The sequence below is a fragment of the Taudactylus pleione genome, unplaced genomic scaffold (genome assembly GCF_031769625.1).
Source record: "Taudactylus pleione unplaced genomic scaffold, aTauple2 ptg000391l, whole genome shotgun sequence".
NCBI lineage: Eukaryota > Metazoa > Chordata > Amphibia > Anura > Myobatrachidae > Taudactylus > Taudactylus pleione.
This window is the reverse complement of record NW_028284792.1, coordinates 14,133,184-14,157,163: the sequence shown is the minus strand read 5'-3', so window position 1 is coordinate 14,157,163 and position 23,980 is coordinate 14,133,184. Positions and strand designations below refer to the sequence as shown.

The 23,980-nt window shown below is 44.3% G+C and overlaps 1 protein-coding gene across 1 annotated transcript in view; it reads left to right on the top strand.

Annotated features, from left to right (window-relative positions):
- Nucleotides 1-22,091, top strand: part of SLC5A7 (solute carrier family 5 member 7) — a 41,042-nt gene extending 18,951 nt beyond the window's left edge. The window contains exons 4-8 of the mRNA XM_088445867.1: nucleotides 10,998-11,146; nucleotides 12,648-12,791; nucleotides 17,533-17,686; nucleotides 18,907-19,124; nucleotides 21,462-22,091. Coding sequence (XP_088301993.1) covers nucleotides 10,998-11,146; nucleotides 12,648-12,791; nucleotides 17,533-17,686; nucleotides 18,907-19,124; nucleotides 21,462-22,091 — 1,295 coding nt within the window. The remainder of the gene's footprint in view (nucleotides 1-10,997; nucleotides 11,147-12,647; nucleotides 12,792-17,532; nucleotides 17,687-18,906; nucleotides 19,125-21,461) is intronic.
- Nucleotides 22,092-23,980: the final 1,889 nt, after the last annotated feature.

The window sequence follows — 23,980 nt, the reverse complement described above, 5'->3', positions numbered from 1 at the left end:
CTCTACTCCAGTCCAGAGTCAGATCCAAGTTCCATGTTCCAAGTTACCCATTCCGCTCTACTCCAGTCCGGACTCAGATCCAAGTTCCAAGTTACCCATTCCGCTCTACTCCAGTCCGGAGTCAGATCCAAGTTCCAAGTTACCCATTCCGCTCTACTCCTGTCCGGAGTCAGATCCAAGTTCAAAATTATCCATTCCACTCTACTCCAGTCCGGAGTCAGATCCAGCTCCAAGTTCATTCCATATTGCTCCAGTCCGGAGCCAACTCCAAGTTCCAAGTTCACCAGTTCAATTCTCATTACTCCAGTCCGGAGTCAAGTTCCAAGTTCACCAGCTCAGTCCACGTTACTCCAGTCCGGAATCCAAGTCCAAGTTCTTCAGTCCGATCCACATTATTCCAGTCCAGAGTCAAGTTCCAAATCCTTCAAGTTCAAACCTCATTACTCCTATCTGGAGATCCAGTACCAGTTCACTTAAGTTTCAAGTCTACAGTTTCTTTTCCAGGTTCAGCGATTATTGGAAGACTCTTTCCTTCAGTCTACTCGGCTAATCTTCCTGCCGGTCCCAGTCCGGTTCCTCCAAGTCACCTACTGATATCCTGTCCAGTTCAGCAAGTCTTCCTGCCAGTCTCGGTCCGGTTTCTCCAAGTCTTCTACTGGTTCCACTCCAACGTTACAAGTTTCCTGTTCCTGTTATTTATCACCAAAGGTAGTTCTCACTGCTATACAATTATTTTGCAAATAGAGCTATTTACCTCAACCATGGTTCCAGTCAAGCCGGTCTCCGCTGAATCCAATTAAACACCTGAGTCAGGTAATTCTCAGACTCCAACCGTGACATCAGTGGACTTTACTATTGGGGGCATTACTCAAGGGGCACTACTACTGTGGGGCATTACTCAGGGGGCACTACTGCTGAGGGCATTACTCAGGGGGCACTATTACTGGGGACATTATTCAGGGGTCACTACTACTGGGGGCATTACTCATGGGGCACTACTACTGGAGGTATTACTACTGGGGACATTACTACTGGGGGCTTTACTCAGGGGGCATTACTATTGGGGTCATTACTCAGGTGGCACTACTATTGGGGGCATTACCATTGGGGAAACTACTATTGGCGGCACTGCTACAGGGGGCATTACTACTGAATGCTCTGCATAAGGGGCACCACTACTGTGGGCTCTGCATAAGGGGCACTGCCACTGTGGGCACTGCAGGGGCACTACCACTACTGTGGGCTCTGCATAAGGGGCATTATCACTGTGGGCACTGCATAAGTGGTACCACCACTACTGGGGGCACTGCACGAGAGGCACTACCGCTACTGGGGGCAGTGCATAAGGGGCACCACTACTAAGGGCACTGCATAAGGGGAACTACCACTACTGTGGGCTCTGCATAAGGGGCACTACCACTGTGGGCACTGCATAAGTGGCACTACCTCTACTGGGGGCACTGCATAAGGAGCACCACTACAGTGAGCATTGCATAAGGGGCAATACTACAGTGGGCATTATGTGTAAGGGGCACTACTGCTGTGGGCATTGTATAAGAGGCACTACTACTGTGGGAATTGTGTATAAAAGGCACAAATGTGGGCATTGTGTAAAAGTGGCACTGCTGTGTGTCATACATGAATAAGGGACACTACTATGTGGTGTAATGTGAATCAAGATTGTGCTACTGTGTGGCATAATTTGAATCGGAAATACTATTGTGTGACCACGCCCCTTTCTCTTGAGACCACGACCTTTTTTTGGGCGCGCGCCGCTGTCCCTTTATTGAAAAGGTACCGAGGGGGGCGGTGAGTTCCACCACTTCTCTAGTACCACTTTAAGCACTGGCAGGGGGACCCTGCACTGTGTTCTCCCTATGGCATTACCACCCCAGCTGGTTCAGCTCGGTGCTGGTTATAGGAAAGTAGGGGGAACCCCACATTTTTCCCTCAATTTCCCTCAAGGCTAGCAGTGTTCACAGACAGAGGAGGGCCCAGGTGAACAATCGCTGTGGAAAGGAGAGCACAGTCCAAATGCATACACAGAAGTGCTGCAGCCAGCATGATCAGGACAGATCTCCCAGGCGGATTACACATACAGATCCACGGGACAGCTGACAGGGGTAAGTCTCAAGGCAAAAGGTGAAAACTAGCCAGGGTTGTGATACCTGAGTAATGCCCCCAGTAGTAGTGCCCCCTGAATAGTGACCCCAGTAGTAATGACCCCTATAGTGAAGCCACTTAATTAAAAATAAAAAACCCTAATACTTACCTTAAACTCTGCTCCCGCGTCCGCTGCCATCTGGTCCGCGTGGCTGCTCCTCTAACTATGGGAGAGACGTAGTGCCCCCAAAAGTAATTCCTCCAGTGGTAGTGCCCCCTGAGTAATGCCCCAAATAGTAATGCCCCCAGTAGTAGTGCCCCCTGAATAAATGCCCCCAATAGTAATTCCCCCAGTAATAGAGCCCCCTGAGTAATGCCCCCAGTAGTAGTGCCCCATGAGTAATGCCCCCAATACTAAAGTCCTCTGAGTAATGCCCCCAGTAGTAGTGCCCCCTTTAGTAATGCCCCACTATAGTGAAGCCACTTAATAAAAAATAAAAAATCCTAATACTTACCTTAAGCCCGGCTCCCGCATCCGCTGCCGTCTAGTCCGCGTGGCTGCTCCTCTAACTATGGGAGAGACATCATGACGTCTTTCCCATAGTGCACTGCGGGAGTAGGAAGCCGCTGGCTCTGCGGGGAGGGAGCCGGGCGCCCGCTGGTAACAAAATCTCAGCGGGTGCCCAGCAAATGGAGCCTCCCTGCGGCGCTGAGCTATGGTGGGGAAGGTGGAACTGGTTCCATCTCCAAATAGAAGTGACAGAACGCAGTTCCACCCCGTTCCAGCCCACTTTAACCCCTGCCCCCTGCCAATGCATTCACCAACCCCAAACTGGTTAACCCAGGGCCAACAATCCTTGGAAAGTGGGGACCCAAAAAAAATAAAATGGGGTCTCCCCTCCCGAGGATCAACCAGCTCTGGGGTCTTCCCCACACCCCTGGTGGTAATGGGTGCAGGGGTAATGGGTTAAATATAAAAATAATATTGTTCTTTAGAGTGGGACTACAGGTCCCAGCAAGCCACAAATGCCAGCAGGCCACTGGCATTTGTACTCTCACTACTTACCCCTACTACGTGGCATAGGTCGGTCTTTTTCTCCAGTAGGCATCCAGAGGCTTGACAACACAAAGAAACAAAGACCCGATTCCACGGACATGGAAGCACTGTATGTACAGCACTTCCCTGAGAATGACAGGTCCCCACATAGGTTCCTTCACCTCAGCGCTGAATTGCTAAGAGTCAGACCTCTTTCAGCCAATCAGCATCCAGTTTCTATGGCAGTGGCCGCTGTGTCTCCCTGCTATGTCTTTACCACCCCAGTTGGCTATGCCTGGTGCTGGTTATAGAAAAATAGGTGATACCCCACACCGATTTTACTCCCAATTTTCCTGTACCAGAATAGGCACAAAGGTCCAGGGCTGGTTATGCTTTTTTGGGGCTGACACCACACCGTTTTTAAAATACATTTTTAAGCCTTTATTACACTTGTAGTAACACAGAAGCACTGCACAGATCAAACTGATCCATGCAGTACTTCGGCAGAACACGCAACTCACAGGCAGGTCTATTGATTTCTTCTATTCTGTTCCATGTTCTATCATGTTTTTAAACACGATTCTCAGTAATTCTGTGAGTTGTATTCCTGTCTATGGAAAGTACTTGCGTGTTGGTTTAATGGTGTATTGACTTCTATTTACGTGATTTGCCGTCTATTTCAGTACGGAATCATGTTTTTGCACACGTGTTTGCCTTTGTAAAGCTCAGAGAAAACTCGCACTGGAATGCAATCTCAGCCAGACACGGTTTACTACTGAGCACTTACAGAGAGAGAGAGAGAGTTAAAATGCTATTGTAAAACAAATACCAGCCTCTCCTCTGTTACTGTGCTCAGTACAGCTGGTCATGTCAGCTTTAATCATGTATGACATTATGGTAAGGATCATGTGGACACATTAATAGTAATTACATGAGATCTCTTTTATGTAGCAATGAATTAAGAATGTTGCTTTGAAAAACTGAAGTGAGTGGAAGCAGACAGCAGCCTTTATATCATGCTGGGGAAAGGGGAAATGGATTAACTACTATGTAAGTGGGGGTCTCAAGCCTGGGCTTTCATCTTCCAGGCATGGATATGAAGTCAATTGAAAAGTGCAGATTAACATTTTAAATTAACCTTACTTGGTATCTGAGAGCCGACAACACACTGTCCTGTAGTGTAAATCATCAATACAAAAGACACAAATTGGTACTCATTCACCTCTGCTGCAGCCACTTAGATTTGATTCAAGTAATCTTGCCCTAGGTAGCGTGGTCTGTTTCTCCTGCATCAGGCTAAGATTAATCTGTTCAAATATACATAATTTACTCACATTTCCCACTGTGTCCTGATTAGATGTGAAACAGTAAGGTACTTGTTTACAGTCTGTCTGTTTATCATGGAAATTATCACAGCAATATTGCTGTGCTTGTTTTTTAGCTTTCTACAGTGGTTTTAAAAACTTTTGTTTAATATAGCTAAGTAACAAGCATGGGGATCGGAACATGGGGGCGGCTCGCCCCCCCCCCCAACCCCCCAAACATTTGAAAGGCGCGTGCGACCGTGGAGAGTCAGAAGCTGTGCTTTATAGCAATAGGCTGCACTGCCCCTGCACCACATGTAGGAGGAGGTGTAATGTGTAGACCACACATTATAGCTCGTCCGTGCTGTGCAGGGGCAGTGCAGCCTATTGCTATAAAGCACAGTCCCTGACCCTCCTCGGCTGCCGCTACAGCTGCTGTGCGCCCACATAAGAGAGAGGGAGAGAAAAGAGCAGGGAATGGGGGGCACAGGGGTATCGGAATTATTTTATTTTACACCCTCAACATAAAAGCGATCCGACGCCCCTGAAACCAAATGCATGCTTTAATAATAAAAATATGAAATTATTTTTAATATAAGACCACATATTTTCTCTTGTATTAATGTATTACTTAGTAACAAAAATGAACAAATAATAAAAAAAACCTTTTCAATCTCTTTCTGGGAAAAGCCATTTTGTAAGCACTTCATACTCAGAGCAATGCACATTCCTGAGCCAAAATTCCCTACTACAGAATGACTACTTTTCCCTTATTGCGGCTCATCAGTGCAGGTGCTGTATTAATAATCGTGGAACTGCCGTGATTATTAAGCATCCTTATCAAAGGTGATATTTTCATTTTTAATGAAAACATCCCCGCTATGTACAAAGGGGGACATGCAGGGACATTGGTTGTGGTAACTGCTGTCCCTTTGAGTTATATCTCCGGCATTTTGGAGTAGTCTTTTACTTCTCCTGTGGAAGCTGACACTGCGCATGCACAAAGGATCAGCTTCTGCCGCCGGTCAGAGACTGCGGGGGAGAGATCGAAAGATCTGTCTCAGTAAGCCAAAATAGGTAGATTACGCCATCTGAAGATGAAGTAAACTACTGGGGCCAAACTCCGAAAAGCCTTGCTTTTTGGGGTTTGGTACATACTATACAGTAGGGCTGAGATCGTAGTCCCCATTGATAATAACTGTGGGCATGATTGACTATGGTTCGCTATTGTGATTGCAGCTGTGATTACGCACACAGTTTTACTGAGAAAATATGCTAATGGCTGCAGCTACTCACCCGGCATAGAGACGCCCGCTACTGCTTTCGCACATCCGTAAGACCTCGCAGTCCTGCATATACATCGGTAACATCGAGTAACATCGGACCCTCACACAGAATTACAGCAAATCTGAGCTGACTCAGGAATTGCAACTCTCGTTGCACACAGTGAGTACACATGCTGCGTATGCCGTCACAGTGGCTAATTTATGCACGCCCAGGAAACAGCATTTAAACGGGCAGGCACGCCTGCATTTCTCCGACCACTCCCTCGTCACCACTCCCAAATGCTGATACTGCAGTTTCTACATCATTTTATGATAAAAACCTTGATACTTAGGGCCCCATAAAACAATGAAAGATTATAGGGAAATATTTTATGTTCCCCCTTGTGACAATATGCAAATAAATATATGTTTGAAAGAAGAGACATTCAAAGTTCACCTCCAGTGTTAAAAATGATCATTCAGTGCCTCTACAGCTTACACTCCTCCACTCCCTTCAGGACCATCGATAGCTGAGTTGAGTCCAGGTACTGGGGTAAGCATGACCAATCTGGGAGACATAGCTAAACCCTCTGGAAAGAAATGGAAAAAATACTATGCACAGAGGCTGCCCCCTCAGCGGCCGACCTGGACTCCCGCTGGGCCCCCCCATCAAGTCCAGGCCAGATTAATCAGAATGGTGCTAAACAGCTGCTGATATAGGGTCTGATTCTGAGATGGATGCAGTGCACTCTTTGGACTCAGCAGCAATATGAAAATATGCTAATGCAGCAGGAGGAGTCTGAGAACATGTGACCCCTGACAGCATTGCAGATCCGAGTGCTGCATCCGAAGACTGGTGCCACCCCATCCCCACCCCCAGACACTGCGAGTACAGATCGTACGCTTGCGCCGTCCACCTACCATCGGAGATGTACTCAAACCATCGGATTTGCATACATCTCTGAATGAGGCCTATTGTGCAGTAAATACAGTATATGAGCCTACGAGTTACAAGTACCAGCGTGTTTCCGGCTATTTACCCAATGGAGTTAAAGCAGCAATAACTATAAAAGCAAAAGCAAAATTCAGAGGTGCACACTATTGCAGTTGTGACTGTGGGCCTGATTCAGACCCGGACGCTATTTGCCGACGGTCGTTCCAAAAAAGGGGCCGGCTATTTAAATTGTGCGCTCGCTCATTGCGGTTTGTTGACGCCTCTATGTCTGAGCGAGCGAACGAAAAATGCGCTCGCTATTTTGTAAAGACGCACCTTTGCCGTTCGCATCACACGTCATCTCCGGTATTTATTTGATTAATCGGGTACATCGAAAGGCATCTGAACTGCTCGCAGTGCTTGTGGTCGGTTTTTCCTACCGCAGTCACTGCGAGCAGTTCAGGCTAAAAGACCACCAAGTAACGTGGTCGATGACGCTCCTTTACTAATAATGCACTCCCATTAAACGCCCTTTTGACTGTTAGGCACGCCTGTGTTCGGATCTCCACTCCCCCGTTTTCAAGCACCTTCCCCTGTTACCACCCACAAACGGTACATTCTGTCAATCAAATTAGCAACCCCTCGCTGTTTTGCGAGTGCACGATTTCCGACCGCAATGACTGGTTTGCGCATGCGCATTACGACCCATACGCATGCGCAGTTGTGCGAACATCGCTCATAGCGAACGGCTCTGAATCAGGCCCTGTGTCTTGTGCAGTAATGCGACTGCATGCATAGGCAAACGCAGGGGGGGGTTCCTTCTGCCTGGAAACCCCCCTCCTCAGTACACACCATGACCACAATAGAAATAGTAATATAATAGAATATTACTAGCGCTGCATATTCTTCTCAGTATCACAAATTAAATAATTAGCACCACCTGTGGATCTTTTAAAATGTGTCAGCTAGTAATAAATATACACCTGTGCACCAACTAGGAGATGTGGAAAACATGCACGGTTAGGGGCGCACCAATAGAGTTAATTATAAATACTGTATAATACTGTACTGTATAATAATACATTATCCAATAGATAAGGAGACCGATATGTACATATATGTCCAGGGCAGTGCTAGGTTCTTCTGCTGCTATCCCAGACTCCCGGACTTGCTCTAATACTCTGGAATGATGCCCACATCTGAAGAAAAACATTCTGTTCAGACAGGATGGACCTACTGCCGCATCTAATGGCTTACAGTGGTTGCTGGTCCTGTATATGCTGGAATTATGGCCCTGATTCAGAGCCGGACGCTCTGACAGAGCGCTCGCTCTGAATCAGGGCCGTCCCTGCTCCTTTTTGGAGCGGCCTCCTGGCCGCTCGCATAGCTGTGGGTGACCACCCACAGCTATAGCGAGCGCCCAAAATGATGTTCGCGATGGTCAAGACCATCGCGACCATCGGGGTAGCGACGAGACCCTGCGGTAGGGTCTCGCTGCCGCAAGCCCAGGAGTGCTTTTGGCTCTATCAGAACCAAAAGCACTCCCACTGACATCACTAGTGATGTCAGTGGGGCCAGACCCAGACGGTAGGCGTTCCCATGGGAACGCCTCCGTCTGGGCAGCCACGCCCCCGGCACGCCCACCAAAGGGGGCGTGCTGTCAATCACCATCGACAGCACGGCCCCTTTGGTGCGGGACCCTTAACGATGGCTTGGCCTTCGTTAATCGGGTCTCGCACATGCGCACGACGGAGCCGCCTCCGTCGTGCGCATGCGCACTTGGGAAACCATCGACCCGCTTGCGAGCGCTCAGCGCTCGCGAGCGGGTCTGAATCAGGCCCAATGACACACAATACACTTTGTATGGCGCATATTAAAGCTGGATAAGAGGTCATTAAGCCCTCTTCATGGACTGGTCACACTCACTCTAATATCAGGCATTTGGAAACCCCCCTCTAGAAATCCTGCGTTTGCCACTGGCATCTTTATGCTAATGCTGCAGCCAATGGGATTCGCATAGAAGGGCCCACCGGCTGCGGTACTAATAGGCTGCTGTGCACATTAAGACAAAACCATGAGCCACATATCAGTTGCACCATCAAACATTGCACCAGCGCACAATCTCCATCTGAAGATGGCCGTCAGAATCAGTGCAACTGCAGCAAAAGATGCCGGTTCTGACTGCGACATGCCCGTGACACGTCCGTGTCTGTCTAGCCACCCCCCCCCCCTACCACCCAGAAATGCCCACTGAGATTGCCTCTCTCTGCTTCCAAATTTGTTCTGCTGCTTTGGCCAGTAACCAATGCATGTGCAGACTGTAAGCATTGGCCGCTAACATGGGGCATCAATGCTGCGTGTATCCTGCATCAATGCTGTATCCTGCTCTGATACAGGCCCTTAATGTCTTCTGTAAAACAACAGTGTACATTAAAAACGAATATATAATGTAATATTTGTCAGCATTCATTTACAAATGTAATCTTATACCGCTTTTATACCTAAATTCCGTGTCTGACCCGGAGGTTGGAAAAGGGTTCCAAACCGGTTCAGACCCTGAATTTAGCCAGCGCCGACCCAGGATATTCCAGAGTTGGCGCCATTCACACCAGAGCCGGGTCTGCAGTGACCCGGCTCTTCCAGCGTGGAAGTGGACGCTTGCAGATTACATCATCTGCAAGCGCCACTGAAGCCGGCCAATCCAGGTGAACCGGATCGCGCCATTTACACTGCAGGCTTTCATGGGTCATTCCCTTGTTAAACCCTGCAAGTTACCTGGGTTGGATTGCCGGGTCACTTGACACGGGAATCCAACCTTGTTCCCTTTTACACCAAGGAGCTACACGGGTTAACCCTGCAATAAGCCGGGTTTTAGCTCTGGTGTCAAAGGGGAATTTCTGTGTATCTGAGATGTGTTACTAGTAAACATATTCAATTTCAGCAGCAATGTGCTCAGTGGTAATTCATAGTAATATTATATATCCCTGTTTTGCATTCCTCAGAGTATTATATTCCTTACACAACTCAGTTTTAGGAGTATAAAAATGTAATACTACAATAATCTATTAGTAGAAACTAGAATTAGTATTAGTACAACTAACCTAATTTTATTTTTCATTATATGTAAATGTGTTTTATGCAGCTGTAATACCTGTGCCTTAGGGCTTTCTGTGAGTACAGGCTATACACAATTGAGAGTGAATATTTGTCTGTGTTATAATTCATTCTCTTGGACTTGCCTGGATTTAATTACAAAGAGTCAGAGAAAGAGTCAATTATTACATTATTAAAACAACGGAGTTAAGCAAAAGGGTATGCTGTGTAGAAGATGTATGGGAATTCCTCTAATATTAACTAATATTAAAGCTGCATACACACACAACGATTTTTTTAATGATTATCGTTAAACGATATCGTTTAACGATAATTGATGGCAAAAATCGTTCACTTTCTGAGTCAAACGATGAACGATTATTGTCCATGCGCGTTCACGTTTGTAGTTTGTCGTTTGTAGTTTGTCGTTCAGTCAGACTTGTCAACTCAACGATTTTCATCAAGGGAATATGGAAAAATCATTTGTAGTTCATAAAAATCATTCATGACATTTAGTAAATGAACAACTTTAGTAAACGATTTTAGTAAATTTTTTCAAGGGAAAAAATCGTTTACTCAAATCGTTCATTAAAAAAATCGTTGTGTGTGTATGCAGCTTTACACTTAAAGCAATGTAATAAAAAAGTGCATCTGTTAAGTGTTAGAACCTGTCTTCATTGATATAGTTAATGATTGTGGGTGATAGACTCTCATGATTGCAATTCACAATATTATGCAATAGCTCTATTTTCAATGAATAATTTAACAATGTGTTATTGTTATTAATATTATATTAGTAGAATTTGTATTACTTTCATTGCTTAGCCCAAGATGGGGTCCATTCTTTACGTTAGTAGCAGCGGTGGAGACAACTTTACCGGAGCAATTCAACATTGCTTTGGTGCGGAGACAGCTCATCTGAAAATCAGCTGTCGCTGCAATCCCCCTCAGTGCTCCTTTCAGGTCAGTAAAGCTTAGCACTGCCGAGTCTGACTTGGCAGTGCTAGTGTGCCGGCTTCCAGCAGAAGGAGCCAGACAGGAGTGGAGGGATCTTCGCAACCCAGGACTTCTTCCCATAGGACAGTTCGGGGCTGTTTGTATTGGCTTATAATTTTATTTTCATATGTACTAATTATAAAACAAAAAAAAAGGCTTTTTGACAACTGACATATACAGACTAGTGATGTCTGGGTACAGTGATAATAATGGTTGTTCATTCCCCAATCAGATATTCATTTACTTGCATTTTATTTTTTCTTAAGGTGCTACCATAAGTGTTATAGTGGACATTGACATCAACCTGTCAGTGGTAGTGTCTGCATTGATTGCCACTTTCTACACCCTTGTTGGTGGACTGTACTCTGTAGCCTATACAGATGTTGTTCAACTTTTCTGCATCTTTGTGGGATTGGTGAGTAAAAATACTTGTTTTTATTTGTTTTTCAATAAACATTAAACAAACTTTATTTTATGGCATGTGGCAAGTGCTTTAATAAATATCTAATTCTATGTCACTGTATTTTGTATTTTTAAAACTAATGCACTTTATTGCTCATCTTTACATACTGCATAATAGAGCATTTGTGGAAACATTACATGTAATCAGTGTCAAATTTGGGCATAAAGAGCCTACGGGGGAGTGCAGTGGTGGGAGCCCGCTAAAGGGTGGCATTGCACTGCTTAAGGGGTGTGGCCTACCACTTGAGGGGGTATGGCCAGTAACCAGATGGGTAGGAGTAAACAAGGATAACTACTATGGTAACCTCAACTGACTGATAATTCTTTCCTTCTGCACAGTGGGATAGACATTGATATCTGATACAATCATTTTATCCAGTGCGAGTCCGCTCTCCAACTATTTAACCATACACATTTACTATAGAGCATGCACATTTATTTCAACCAGCCTCCAACATAAAAATAATAGCATTCCCATTTAATGAATATATCATTTTCCCCAACAGCCCGACACTGAAAAATTAATATTCATATTTAATAAATAGCCCCCCTCCACAAACTTATCCCCACATTTCATTATTAGCTCCTAAACCACTTCAGCTTTGAATAGATAGTTCCATCAAATTGGGTACAGGACGCGGGCGCTCGGGATCCCAGCGGTCAGAATCTTGATGCCGGCATCCCGACAGGGTTAGGATACCGACGCCTGTTGGCCTAAACCTAACCCTCCCCCCTTAGTGCCTAACCCTAACCCTCCCCCTAGTGCCTGACCCCTAACCCTCCCCCTAACCCCGCTACTTACCTTCAGGATGCCTCCTAAAAGGTGTATCTTTTGGAGTCAAAATCAGTCGCATCTACAAGAGACGTGGTTGACTTTTATTTTTACAGTCTTACTATACTAAACTAGAAGAGGACACCCCTGACCCACCTCTCCAAACACAGGTCAATGCACAGAAATAAAGGAGAGCGGGTCTACATATTTCGTGGTTCCTTGAAGAGCCTTTGTGGGTATGCTTACTGTAGATTTTTCTTCACATTGTAAATGACTTCCAATGTTTAAGGGGGGGGGGGCATTCTTGTTGAAGTATATAATAATTAGGTGCTAAAAATAAATTGGCGGATCATTCACTGTGGAGTGTGGGAGTGTGTGAATTTATATTTTAACAAACAAAAAGCATATGAATGTATTTTTTTAATTGACCAGTTTTTTGTTGTACAGTATTGTTTATGTTTATTAAATTAGAATTAATTATGGTGCTATCCTATTATGTGTCATTTTACTGATTTTTTTTGTTTAAATTCTCCAATGATTTTGTCTTTATGAGTCCAAGCTCATTGTTTGTCTAGGGCTGAAGAGCCATGTCTCTGACCAACTCATATTTTATCTTTAATGTGGGAAATTATAATGCTTTAGGCCCTGTGCAATATCAGATGAGCTGCCTTTTTTGTTGCAGTGGATCAGTGTTCCCTTTGCAATGACTCATCCCGCAGTTACAGACATCACACTGACAGCTGTAGAAAAAGTTTACAAGGAGCCTTGGCTGGGCAGCATAAGGAGGGAAGATGCCTGGTCTTGGATTGACAGCTTCATGCTTCTGGTAAACAATACATCCTTTCTATAAACCTTTCACAAAATTCTTTAATCGTGAGGCTTGATAAAGCAATGTAAGAAAGCAAGGAGCCTTAATACCATCTCCATAAAACTCTGTATGACTTCCTGTCTAATCTTACTTTTTGCATTGTGATCGGCCACTTAAAATTTACATTGTAAAAATAGTCTAAAATGGCATTAATGGCTCTGTTGATTTTTGTGGGGTGTGGAAGTAAGTTTTAATTGCAAATAGAGGAATATTTATGAAAATGCCACTGGGTGAAACTGCACAATTGAATTTCTGATTATAAAATAAGCCGAGTTTGTGTGGGTCATTTTTAACTATGTTGCAAGGTTTCCATAATTTTTGGTTTTGTATCTCAAACAATCCCTCCTGTGTCTTCGAGCTGTCAGGAATGCCCATTATTTCCTTTCATTATCAGCATCAAACATGGCAGTCAGTTTGCATGTACAAGAGGTATGCATGTACAAGAAGTATGCTTGCCTAATGATACATAGGCTTAGTCTTACATCTGTACACTAACAAATAGGACTGGGGGAATTCAATTAGCTGTGGTAATTTACCACATGCTAATTGATCCCCTGGGGCTATTCAAGTAGCCCTGAAGGCAGCCCGCAGACTGCACTTAACAGGGATTTTTTTCGGCTCTGATCAGACCCAAAAAGAAATCCTCGATAAGTAGCATTTTAACGGGTGAAGAGAATCTGTTAATGCATAGATCTGTGAACTTATCATGGATTCTGGACCTCATTCAGAGTCGGTCGCTGCGGCTGCTCGGTCGTAAGGTAAAAGGGGCCGGATATGCAAATGAAGCGCTCGCAAGTTGCGTCGTTAAGATGGGATCGTTAGCTGGACGAGTGAGGGGAGGATGCAGCCGTAAGACTAAAATATGCCCCCTTCTCATTCGCAATACACGTCATCTCCAGGCATATAAGGATTAATCGAGACCATCGGGAACCATTGGAGCTGGTCGTAGAGCTTAAGGTTGACCATACCTTCTCTTAAGCACTACTATCAAGTCAGTGTAAAAACCTCCCATGTCACATGTGCCACGACACTACTTAGTTAATTATGCACTCACATAAAACGTTGTTTGCATAGTCAGGCACACCTGCGTTCACAAGCACCTTCCCCTGTTACCACCCACAAACGCCTCATCCTGTCACTCAAACTAACGACCTGGCCAAGTTGAAGGAGAGAGAAATTTCCGATCGCAACAGCTAGTTGCACACGTGCACTGCGAAACTTACGCATGCGCTGTTTTGCGAACATCGCTGGGAACGACCGAGCGGCCGCTTACGACCGAATCTGAATGAGGTCCTCTATGTGTTAATCCCCGTTAAACATGTGTTAACATGTTAATTTAATGGGCATTAAAAAGAGTCTCCGTTGAAAAAGGGTCTGAAATTGAATATGTGTTGCTGTGCGTGTGTCTGTGACTCTGAGTTTATGAGAATTATTTCAAGATATTTCTAGAATCACAGACATGGATGTATTTTCCTTACAGCAAAGAACAGGTTTATTTAAAGCATCATAAAAATACAGAAGTAGTTTTATGTATGCCATAACTATCTTGGCTGATGTCTGTGGGAGAAGGAGCTGTAAATTAACACTCATGACAATGACACTGCTTTTTTCCTCTGCCATGATATAATTTGGCAGTGTACCCACTACGTGTTCTAACTCTTGGGAAGAGGGGCGTAAGTGCAAACCACGAGCCCCGAGACGAGATAGTTGTTGTTGCCCCCCCCTTCTTCACATCACTACTACTAACACCCAGCCCCAGCAGCACTCACACACACTCCTCCTAAGCCACATTCACTTCCAACACCCCAGCAGCACCCAGACACACACCCTCTCCCCTGCATTCACTGCTAACACCCTAGGAGCACTCAGACACACACTTTATCTCCCCTACTTTTACTTCCAACACCCTAGCAACACCCAGACACACACTCTCAATCCCACCCTCCTCCTCCACATGCACTTCCAACAACCCAGCAGCACCCAGACACACACTATCACCCCCCTGCATTCACTACTAGCACCCTAGCAGCCCCCACACATTCTCTCCCTTGCTTTCACTGCAAACAGCCCAGAAGCAGCACCCAGATGCACACTTCCCCGAATTAACTACCAACACCCCAGCACACAAATACTACCTGTTGCAGATCATGCTGTTTGCTGGTCCCACAGTGAATGCAGAGGAAGCGGGATGGGGAAAAAACAACAATGGAGGGAGGGACCATGCAGTGCAGCCTCAGCCCCACCCCTTTTATGTACATTGGTGTGGCTTCCTTGCTGGAGATCCATCTCTAGACCCCAGACTCCAGGGTGGGGGCCCTGGGAGAGGGAGTATCATGGCAAATGCCCCTTTCTCCTTGCTTATTCCTGCTCTGGGGCACATTAGGCAAAATCTGGAACAACTGAGGAGGTCAGTGTGCCCCCTCCAGGGTTGGCGCTTGGAGGCGACCACCTTCCATTGTCTCCTGTATTTACGCCCCTGAATGGGAATATGTGTGTACAGCATTGGTTTAGCAGAGTAATGAACACACCATCAGAATTGTATTTGACCCAATCACAAGTCCAGTGGCTTAACCAGTAGTGTAGTATATTGATAGGGTACAGCTGTGCTCACTGTTACTGGTTGAGGCATTAAATGAAGCTTGTAGCAGAGTGGGGTTGGAACAGCTCACCAGCCGGTGACTGTCTTCTGGATGCGGGTAGTGCAGGGTGCTGGAACAGCAGTATTGTGGGTAAAAGCAGCAGGTCTCTTGGAGCAAAAGGGGGATACGTCTGACGCCCTCTATGTCAGTCTTCATTCACCATCAAGATGGTTCTGGACATGTGCAGTAGTAACTCCGGCAGCCATCTTTGTTATGGAATGAAGCATCTGGACTCTCTGCAATGGTGATACTGGCTGCAGAGTGCCATTCCAGGCACCCTGGAAGCCAGTGGGGTAACTAGGGCAGGGCCGCCTGGGCTTGTGCCCTGGGCCTCCATGGGACCAGAGGTGCGGGGGCCATGGTACAGATCTGAAAGGTCCACCCTTGTCAGTCAGTGTAGTGCAGACCGCAGTGTGTGCGGTCCGCACTACACAGTTACACACACGTCACCACCGGCGCTGGGTAGTACACTCGTACTACCCGGCGGCGATGTGTGTGTTTCAGCAGCCAATGAGAGGCAGACAGACTCTCATTGGCTGCTGCGCCCACTGCCAAAGCCGGGCTGGAGCTCACTCATGAGCTCCGCCTTCCGGCTCCTGCAGTGGGCGATGGGAGAGACGTCACAATGTCATGATGTCTCTCCCATAGTACCAAGCGGGACCGAGTGGGAGGACGGAGGAGCGGCTAGTGCGGCAGGAGCGAGGATTCAGGTAAGGTAAGTCAGTGTTTTGTGTGTGTATGTATGTCTGTTTGTGTTATGTAAGGGGCACTACTGGCACTGTATTACTACTGGGGGCACTGAATAGGGAGGACCACTATGGGGGGCACTGTATAAAGGGCACTGAATAGGGGGGATCACTACTGGGGGCCTGCATAAGGGGGGCCACTACTGGGGGTACTGTATAAGGAGCACTACTGGGGACCTGCATAAGGGGGACCACTACTGGAGGCATTGCATACTGGGGGTACTGTATAAGGGGCACTACTGGGGGACTGCATAAGGTGGACCACTACTAGGCACACTACATAGGGGGACTGTATAAGGAGCACTGCATAGGGGGGGACCAGTATAAGGGTGCACTACTGGGGCACTTCATAAGGGGCACTGTATAAGGGTGCACAACTGGAGGCACTGTATAAATTGGCACTACTGAAGGCACTGTTTAAGGGTGCACTACTGGGGGCACTGTATAAAGGGCACTACTACATGGGGCACTGCTACTGGGGGCATTAAGGTGCATATGGAATGGAAAGTTCCCAGAGTGACGGGAAAGGGGTGTGTGTCATGTTGACATGCCCATTTTTTCAGTGGCCATGCCCCTTATGGCATGTGACCACGCCCATTTTTTGGTGCGCGCTTCCTCGACGCGCAAGCATAGAGGGGGAGGGGGGCTCCATTTTTCAACTTGCCCTGGGCTCCAAATACCCTAGTTACACCACTGCTGAAAGCCAAATGTAGAGACCATGGGGCAGCAACGGTGTTGCCCCAGGGCCTTGCGCCCTGGGCAATGGCACCACTCGTAGCCCCTAGTTACAGCCCTGATGGGTGCACTCTTCTCAACCAATGATATATAGGATTAAATCCTGTGAGAGTATTGGACACTGCCCATCCAAGTGTGTATAATATTGGAGAGCTGTACACCAATAATTGAGTTTTGTTTGTTGTTTTATGTTGTCCACCACCATACTAAATTTTAATTATATCACATAAAATGTGATTTCATTTGAAGCCAAATTGCCCTTTAATTTGAAGCCAAATATGCCCTTAATTTTATAGTTGTTTGTTATATATTTATCATTAAAGGGGTTTAACCGATTCACTATCAACAATTTTATTAAAAAGTAGACCATAAAAAAGATGCTCGTACTGTGTACCCCCTGAGTACCACCACATAAAATGCACTGTTTAACACAATACGATACCTGTTATTAAAATTGATTAATGCTTAAGAATTATGATACTTCACTTACCTTAGAAAAATTTACTTATGACTTACCAGAACAATATCTTTATTTCCGTGAAATTGATTTAATGCTACAAGTTACGTTTTGTTTTGAAGATTCTGGGAGGGATCCCCTGGCAGGCTTATTTCCAGAGGGTCCTGTCAGCTTCATCTGCAACCTATGCTCAAGTACTTTCCATCTTAGCTGCCTTTGGCTGTTTACTTATGGCTGTCCCCTCTATTCTCATTGGAGCTATAGGAGCCTCCACAGGTATGTTAACTCTTTACTTAATATTTGCATGCTCTTATTCTCATATAGTGTACATAATAATAGCACTACATTTATGACGGATGACTTTATAGTCACAATACTGTTAGTAAACTGTTTCTGACAAATGATGTACACAAGAGAAGCAGAAAACTCATGTAAAGTGGAACATATACAGTATATAATGAGGGATTCTATTGCATTACATTATACTGCATACAATATTAACTTGCACACATGGGTAGTTTACATAAAGCCACCATATTGGGTAAGCTAAATAAAAAACATAAATGATAAATTCACTGTTAATTGTGCAAATATAACATATACATATTAACTTTCGGATCTCATTCTCCATTTTCTTTTGGGGAAGCTGGGCAAATGCATTCCACGGTCTATATCCGGGCCCTACCATCATCTGGTCAGTTTCAGCTAAGCTTTGGGTTTATGATGAGGCCAGACATGTACAGGGGACTGCATGCAGTCAGCCCCCTTAAAATGGATAGTTGGATATGAAAGCTAATTCCTAATACAGATGTGTCCACATACATCTTACTTCCTTGCATGTAAAACAGCCCATCTAGGTGCGACATTCCGTGGCGTGACTCTGTAGCGCTGAGCGTCTTTTTATGCGACTTTCAAATGCATCTTATTCACAGAACAATGTGAATAGGACGCACAAGCTGCTTCTGTGGCATGCCTGTATTCTGTGTGCAACTGCGGGTGTATCAGCGTGCGAAACACTACGTTACAGTGTTACAGCCGCTGACTCTGTAACGTGATATTTCGCATTTAGATACACCTGCAGTCACACACAGAATATAGGCATGCTGCGTGTCATTTTAATCAGCAGAAGCTGCTAGTGCCTCCAATTTACATCACTTGCGAATAATACGCTTTTGAAGATAAAAAGTTGTGCGAAAAGATGATCAGCACACCCGAGTCGCACGGCGCTCACATGATATGTTTAACTCGACTTGCAGCACGTGGAGCTAAGATGTATGTGGACACATCTGTAGATTAAATATTAGGGTCGATTTTGCAAAAAAAGTCCAAAAAGTTGGGCATATTCAACAGCGAATGTTTTTGGTACAGTAGATTTTTTTATATAATAAAACTTGTATTTTTGTTCTAGTGGTCTTCAAACAATATGTCTGTACTGTATATCCAGTGAATATGAACATTGCAAGGCACTACTAACATAGTCAAATGTAATCTTTTAGATTGGAACCATACAGAATATCGCTTACCTGATCCACAGTCCAGAAATGAAACAGATATGATCCTACCAATTGTACTTCAGTATCTGTGTCCTCCTTACATTTCTTTCTTTGGACTTGGTGCGGTGTCTGCCGCTGTAATGTCATCAGCTGACTCCTCCATCTTGTCAGCCAGCTCCATGTTTGCCAGGAATATCTATCAGCTTGCATTTAGGCAAAATGTAAGTTTTTTTCCCAAAAATGTATCTGTTAAACTGGAGTCGTTTGAAAGCACAAAGTTATATTACCGCACCAGTTAACCATTTATTGGCATAATTGGTGTCTTGGTGTATCCGTATTTCTTTTTTATAAATATCTCTGGTATGGATTATTCATTAAACAACTCCTGTCTTCAGCTAGGAGTGCCACTGATGCCCCTTATAATAGACTATTTCAAAAAAAGCAGAAAGAATTGCACTGGAGAAGGAAACCCTTTTTTTCTTTTTGTTGAAACTGGAGTTGTTGCAAACTTTTTAAAGCAAGAATTAGCAAAGTAAAAAAAATGACATTACATACAGTATATAATGATCAATAGCTATATAGTACAGCTGGAATTTAGAAAAAATACCTTTTTAAAATCACTATTTAAATGATTTTATTTAATAGTTTAATACTAACTGCAACAAAGAAGAGGCTGAAGGGAGTGTAAATTAATTGATAGTGATATTTTGAATGTGAAAATTATACACTTTGCTACCTAAGATAGATGAAAATTTACATATAAAAATTATATTTAAAGGGATGGGGCTAGCACCAGGAAAGACTGAAGGTGTTGACAGTCCTAACAAAGATGGATTTATGTGGTTGCTCACATCCAATCAAGTGCAACTCTTTGCAGTCATTAACACCCACTGCTTCAGTGTCTTTAGTCTGGCCATGTAATCGTTTTTTTGCATTTTTTCAAGTTTGTTAAGCAGAAGCCTACTGTATCTAGAGACGCCATTGTAATATTAGTGAGCAGTAGCAAAGGGGGCCTTCTATCCAGCTGCATGCTGATTTATTCAGGCAGCAATAAGGTTCAACATAGTCCATAGATATAGGAAATGTATATATTTGTACAGATGTGAGTAACATAACTGATATAGAGTGCTCAACGAGAAGCGGTATGATTTACCGCCGGACCCCCGCCCGGCGGTTGGAATCCCGACACCAGGATGCCGGCAGAGGAGGAAATCCCGATCGTCGAAGGTAAGTATGCTAACCTATTTCTAACCCCCTAACCCTAACCCTCCTTTAGGGGTGCCTAACCTTCCCCCCAGTGCCTAACCCTAATCCCCCCTCTAAGTACCTAAACCTAACCCCCCCTTCCCCGCTGCCTAAACCCAAATCCCCCGTGGGGGTGCCTAACCCTAACCCTCCCTCCCCCTAGCCTAACCCTATCCTTCCGGGGGGGGGGTGCCTAACCCTAAAGTCCCCCCCCGGGAGCCATAAACCTAACCCTCCCCCCCGCACGGCTGTCCGTAGTGGCGCCCGGCATCACTTCAATCGGGCTGCCAGGCGCTGGTCTCCCGGCGTCTGTAAAATTACAGGCGTTTACATTTAGATGCCTCTCATTTAACCCTCACCTGGATAAAGCTGTTGGGAAGCCGGCTGTCGGGATTAGGTCCGCCGGCTTGCCGACTGCATACCGCTCAATGTGCTAATAAATACAATAATCTAAAAATACAGAATTTTGTTATTAAAAGTGCCAAGCAATGAGAATGAATGAATAAATGTAAAATATCTAGGTGTATTTATAAGTGCAAAATGCAATATCAAGTGCAATCCGTGTATATGTCCAAAAATAAATAAATAAGTACAATTTAAGGTGCCAATCAATTCAGGGGTCACGTATATCAATATAAGTGTTAACAACATATATATAAAAACTCATTAAAACCAACTGTGAAAGTATAAAAAAAGGGGGGGATTTATTTATAACACAGACCTGACCGTAAATAGGGTAATACACATAAAACATCCATTAAAAATACACACATAATATAAAACATAGAGATACTTTGTAGAAATATGACATAAAATAAGGATGAAAAAAGAGTGGCTTATCTGAATGTATAAAAAATGTACGTTCATGGAAGGTGGAACCAGGAGTCCTCATACGCTATTGCTTAAGCTGAGGCATATAGCCCCTCTCAGCAAGGCAGGTCCAATGCAACTTTGCATCTTTTTCACTCTCATCTTACTAAGAATCACCATGAGACTGCACTGATTAAGTAGATATGCAACACGTGTGTGTCTGTGTGCGACTGATCCTGAATCTGTATACAAAGTGCTACTCTGTAACGGCCGCCGCTTTTTTCCAGAAATTTGGCAATGTTATGCATTATCAGTGAATAGTTACAAGTTCTAATGAAGGTCACATAGTAGAAAGTTATGTATATATAAAACGCTGATATCCTTCCACAATTTCTCTGTTATGATGAGTATAACAGCATTACTGCTGACAGTCATGTGATATTTTGAAAATATGGCTTAAATTCCTTTTGGTTTTGACTTAATTTTCACTTTTTTTTTGACAGGCATCAGAAAGGGAAATTATCTGGGTTATGAGGATTACAGTATTTATATTTGGAGCGTCTGCAACAGCCATGGCATTGCTGGCTAAATCAGTGTATGGACTTTGGTATCTGAGCTCTGATCTGGTCTACATCGTCATCTTCCCTCAGCTGCTCTGTGTCCTGTTTATCAAAGGGACCAACACTTACGGGTCTGTGGCAGGATATGTGTTTGGGCTTTTTCTCAGAATAAGCGGAGGAGAACCATATCTACACCTACAGGCTCTTATCTGCTTTGGAGAATGCTATCTAGATAGGAATGATATATATATGCAAAGATTCCCTTTCAAAACTCTCTCCATGTTGGTTTCATTTTTAACAAACGTAGCCATCTCCTACTTGGCCAAGTATCTATTTGAAAAGGGGACATTGTCACCAAAATTAGATTTCTTTAATGCTGTGGTGGCTAAGCACAGCGAAGAGAACATGGACAAGACAACTCTTGTGAAGAGTGACAATATTAATCTGTCTGAGTTAGCTCCAGTGAAGCCAAGACATAGCGTAACTCTGGCCTCCACATTCGTAAATAATGAGGCCATCAGTGACTTGGACTCAAGCCCAGAGTCTCCTAATGTTGAAAATAAGGACCTGTGATATAGCCATAGCAAGACTGCTACTCTCACCTAGTAAGTAATGAAAATGCTATACATTGAAATAAAGATATGTAGGCAGCATTTAAGTAACAAAAATAAAATGTGTTTTTCTTATACCAATGTCATTGCACAGTTCAACACATGTATCACTTGTCCCTCAACCATTAATGGATGTTCCGCAAAACCCTTTACTATCTTGTTGTGTTGTGATGTATTAGTATTTGTTAGCTTCATCTGTGGGGAAGAATCTAGCAATAAGCAACATGCTTACATTGGTAAAGAAGACATATATCTATATGAAACCCCAAATCAATACACTAACAACATGCACTGTGCATATAGCATTGAACATATAACCTTTCTATGTATTGTACTGTGCAAACCTTCCACAACCCCTTAGAATGAGAGTTCCTTACAGAAAATGTCATATATCATAAATACTTAATCACTTACTTTGGCTATGTACATAATTAGGCTATCATTTCAACACCAGCAGTTTTGCACTGTGTTTACGTATGTGTTGTGGAACAGCTCACAGAAGGCCTGATTCAGCATGGATCGCTATTCTGCTTATGCGCACGCAACCGCATTGCTAATATCAGAGGTGCTATTTAAATGTGTGCATCCACATTGCGTACGCAGCCTGACATAAGGACGCCCACTTCCCCTTACATCCGTATAATAGGGCAACATAGCGTAACAATCGGTAACATTGAGTAACATCGGACCCATACGCACAGTTAAGGAAGCCCAGACCCTACTCAGGAATTGCTAACTTCTGCGCACACAATGAGACCTCAGGAGGCGTCTGGTGTCGCAGTGGATAATTTATGCAACGGCGTTGAGATGCACTGGCATGCCTGCGTTCGCACGGCCACCCTCCCCTCCGTCACCACCCACAAATGGCACTTCCTGTTAATCACTGTCGCTTGTCTGCGTAGCCTCTGCATATGAAGTTCTGGCCGCAGCATCTGGCTCGTGCACGCACACTGTGATGCACTGCAATTTAATCGACCAATTGCGTGCGTATACGCAATTGCATTCCTTGCTGAATCAGGCCCAGAATGCTTTGTTCTCAATGCTCATAATTTTATTGGCAATATATGTATGTCCTTAGTTATGCAGACTGCAAATTTGAATGTGGACGCTGTCTAGAAGAAAATGTATTGGAACAAATAAGTAATTACATGTTGGACCAGTAGAGTAATATTGAATATTGTAGACAAGGATTATGAAATCTTTGGCTTTCTATGTAGTTAAACTACAGTTCCTTGGCATTGTCTGCATACATTATCCTTGGATGCCAGTCATTTTTGCAGTTCCCTGATGTTTATACAAATGACAACACCTTGTGCCTGGTGCAACCGTGTTTCTAATATTTCAGGTGACTGCCGATTAAATATCAGCATTTTGTAGGATTAAGTATCAGTTGTGCAATATCACATTTCTATATATAGATAGCAAGAAACAATGAGGCAGATGTATGAAGCTCTGGGAAGTGATAAAGTGGAGAGTGATAAATGACCAACCAATCAGCTCCTAACTGTCATTTTTCAAACACAGCCTGTAACATGACAGTTGGGAGCTGAGTGGCTGGTTGTTTATCAATCTCCACTTTATCACTTTCCAGAGCTTCATACATCTGTCCCATTGTATCATCTCTCATCTGCCACCCCACTATTGAGGTTCATCAGTGGTGCATTAAGAATTACATTAACCTTGCTCTAGCTCTGACCCAATTTTCCATATAAAGTGAATATAAAGTGCATTTTGTATGTCTGTTTATCTACTTAGACTAGGCATGTCAAACTCAAAATACCAACCAGGCCGAATATTCAAGGTCTAAGGAGCAAATTTACTAAAGTATGAGTTTTTAGAAGTGAGTTTTAG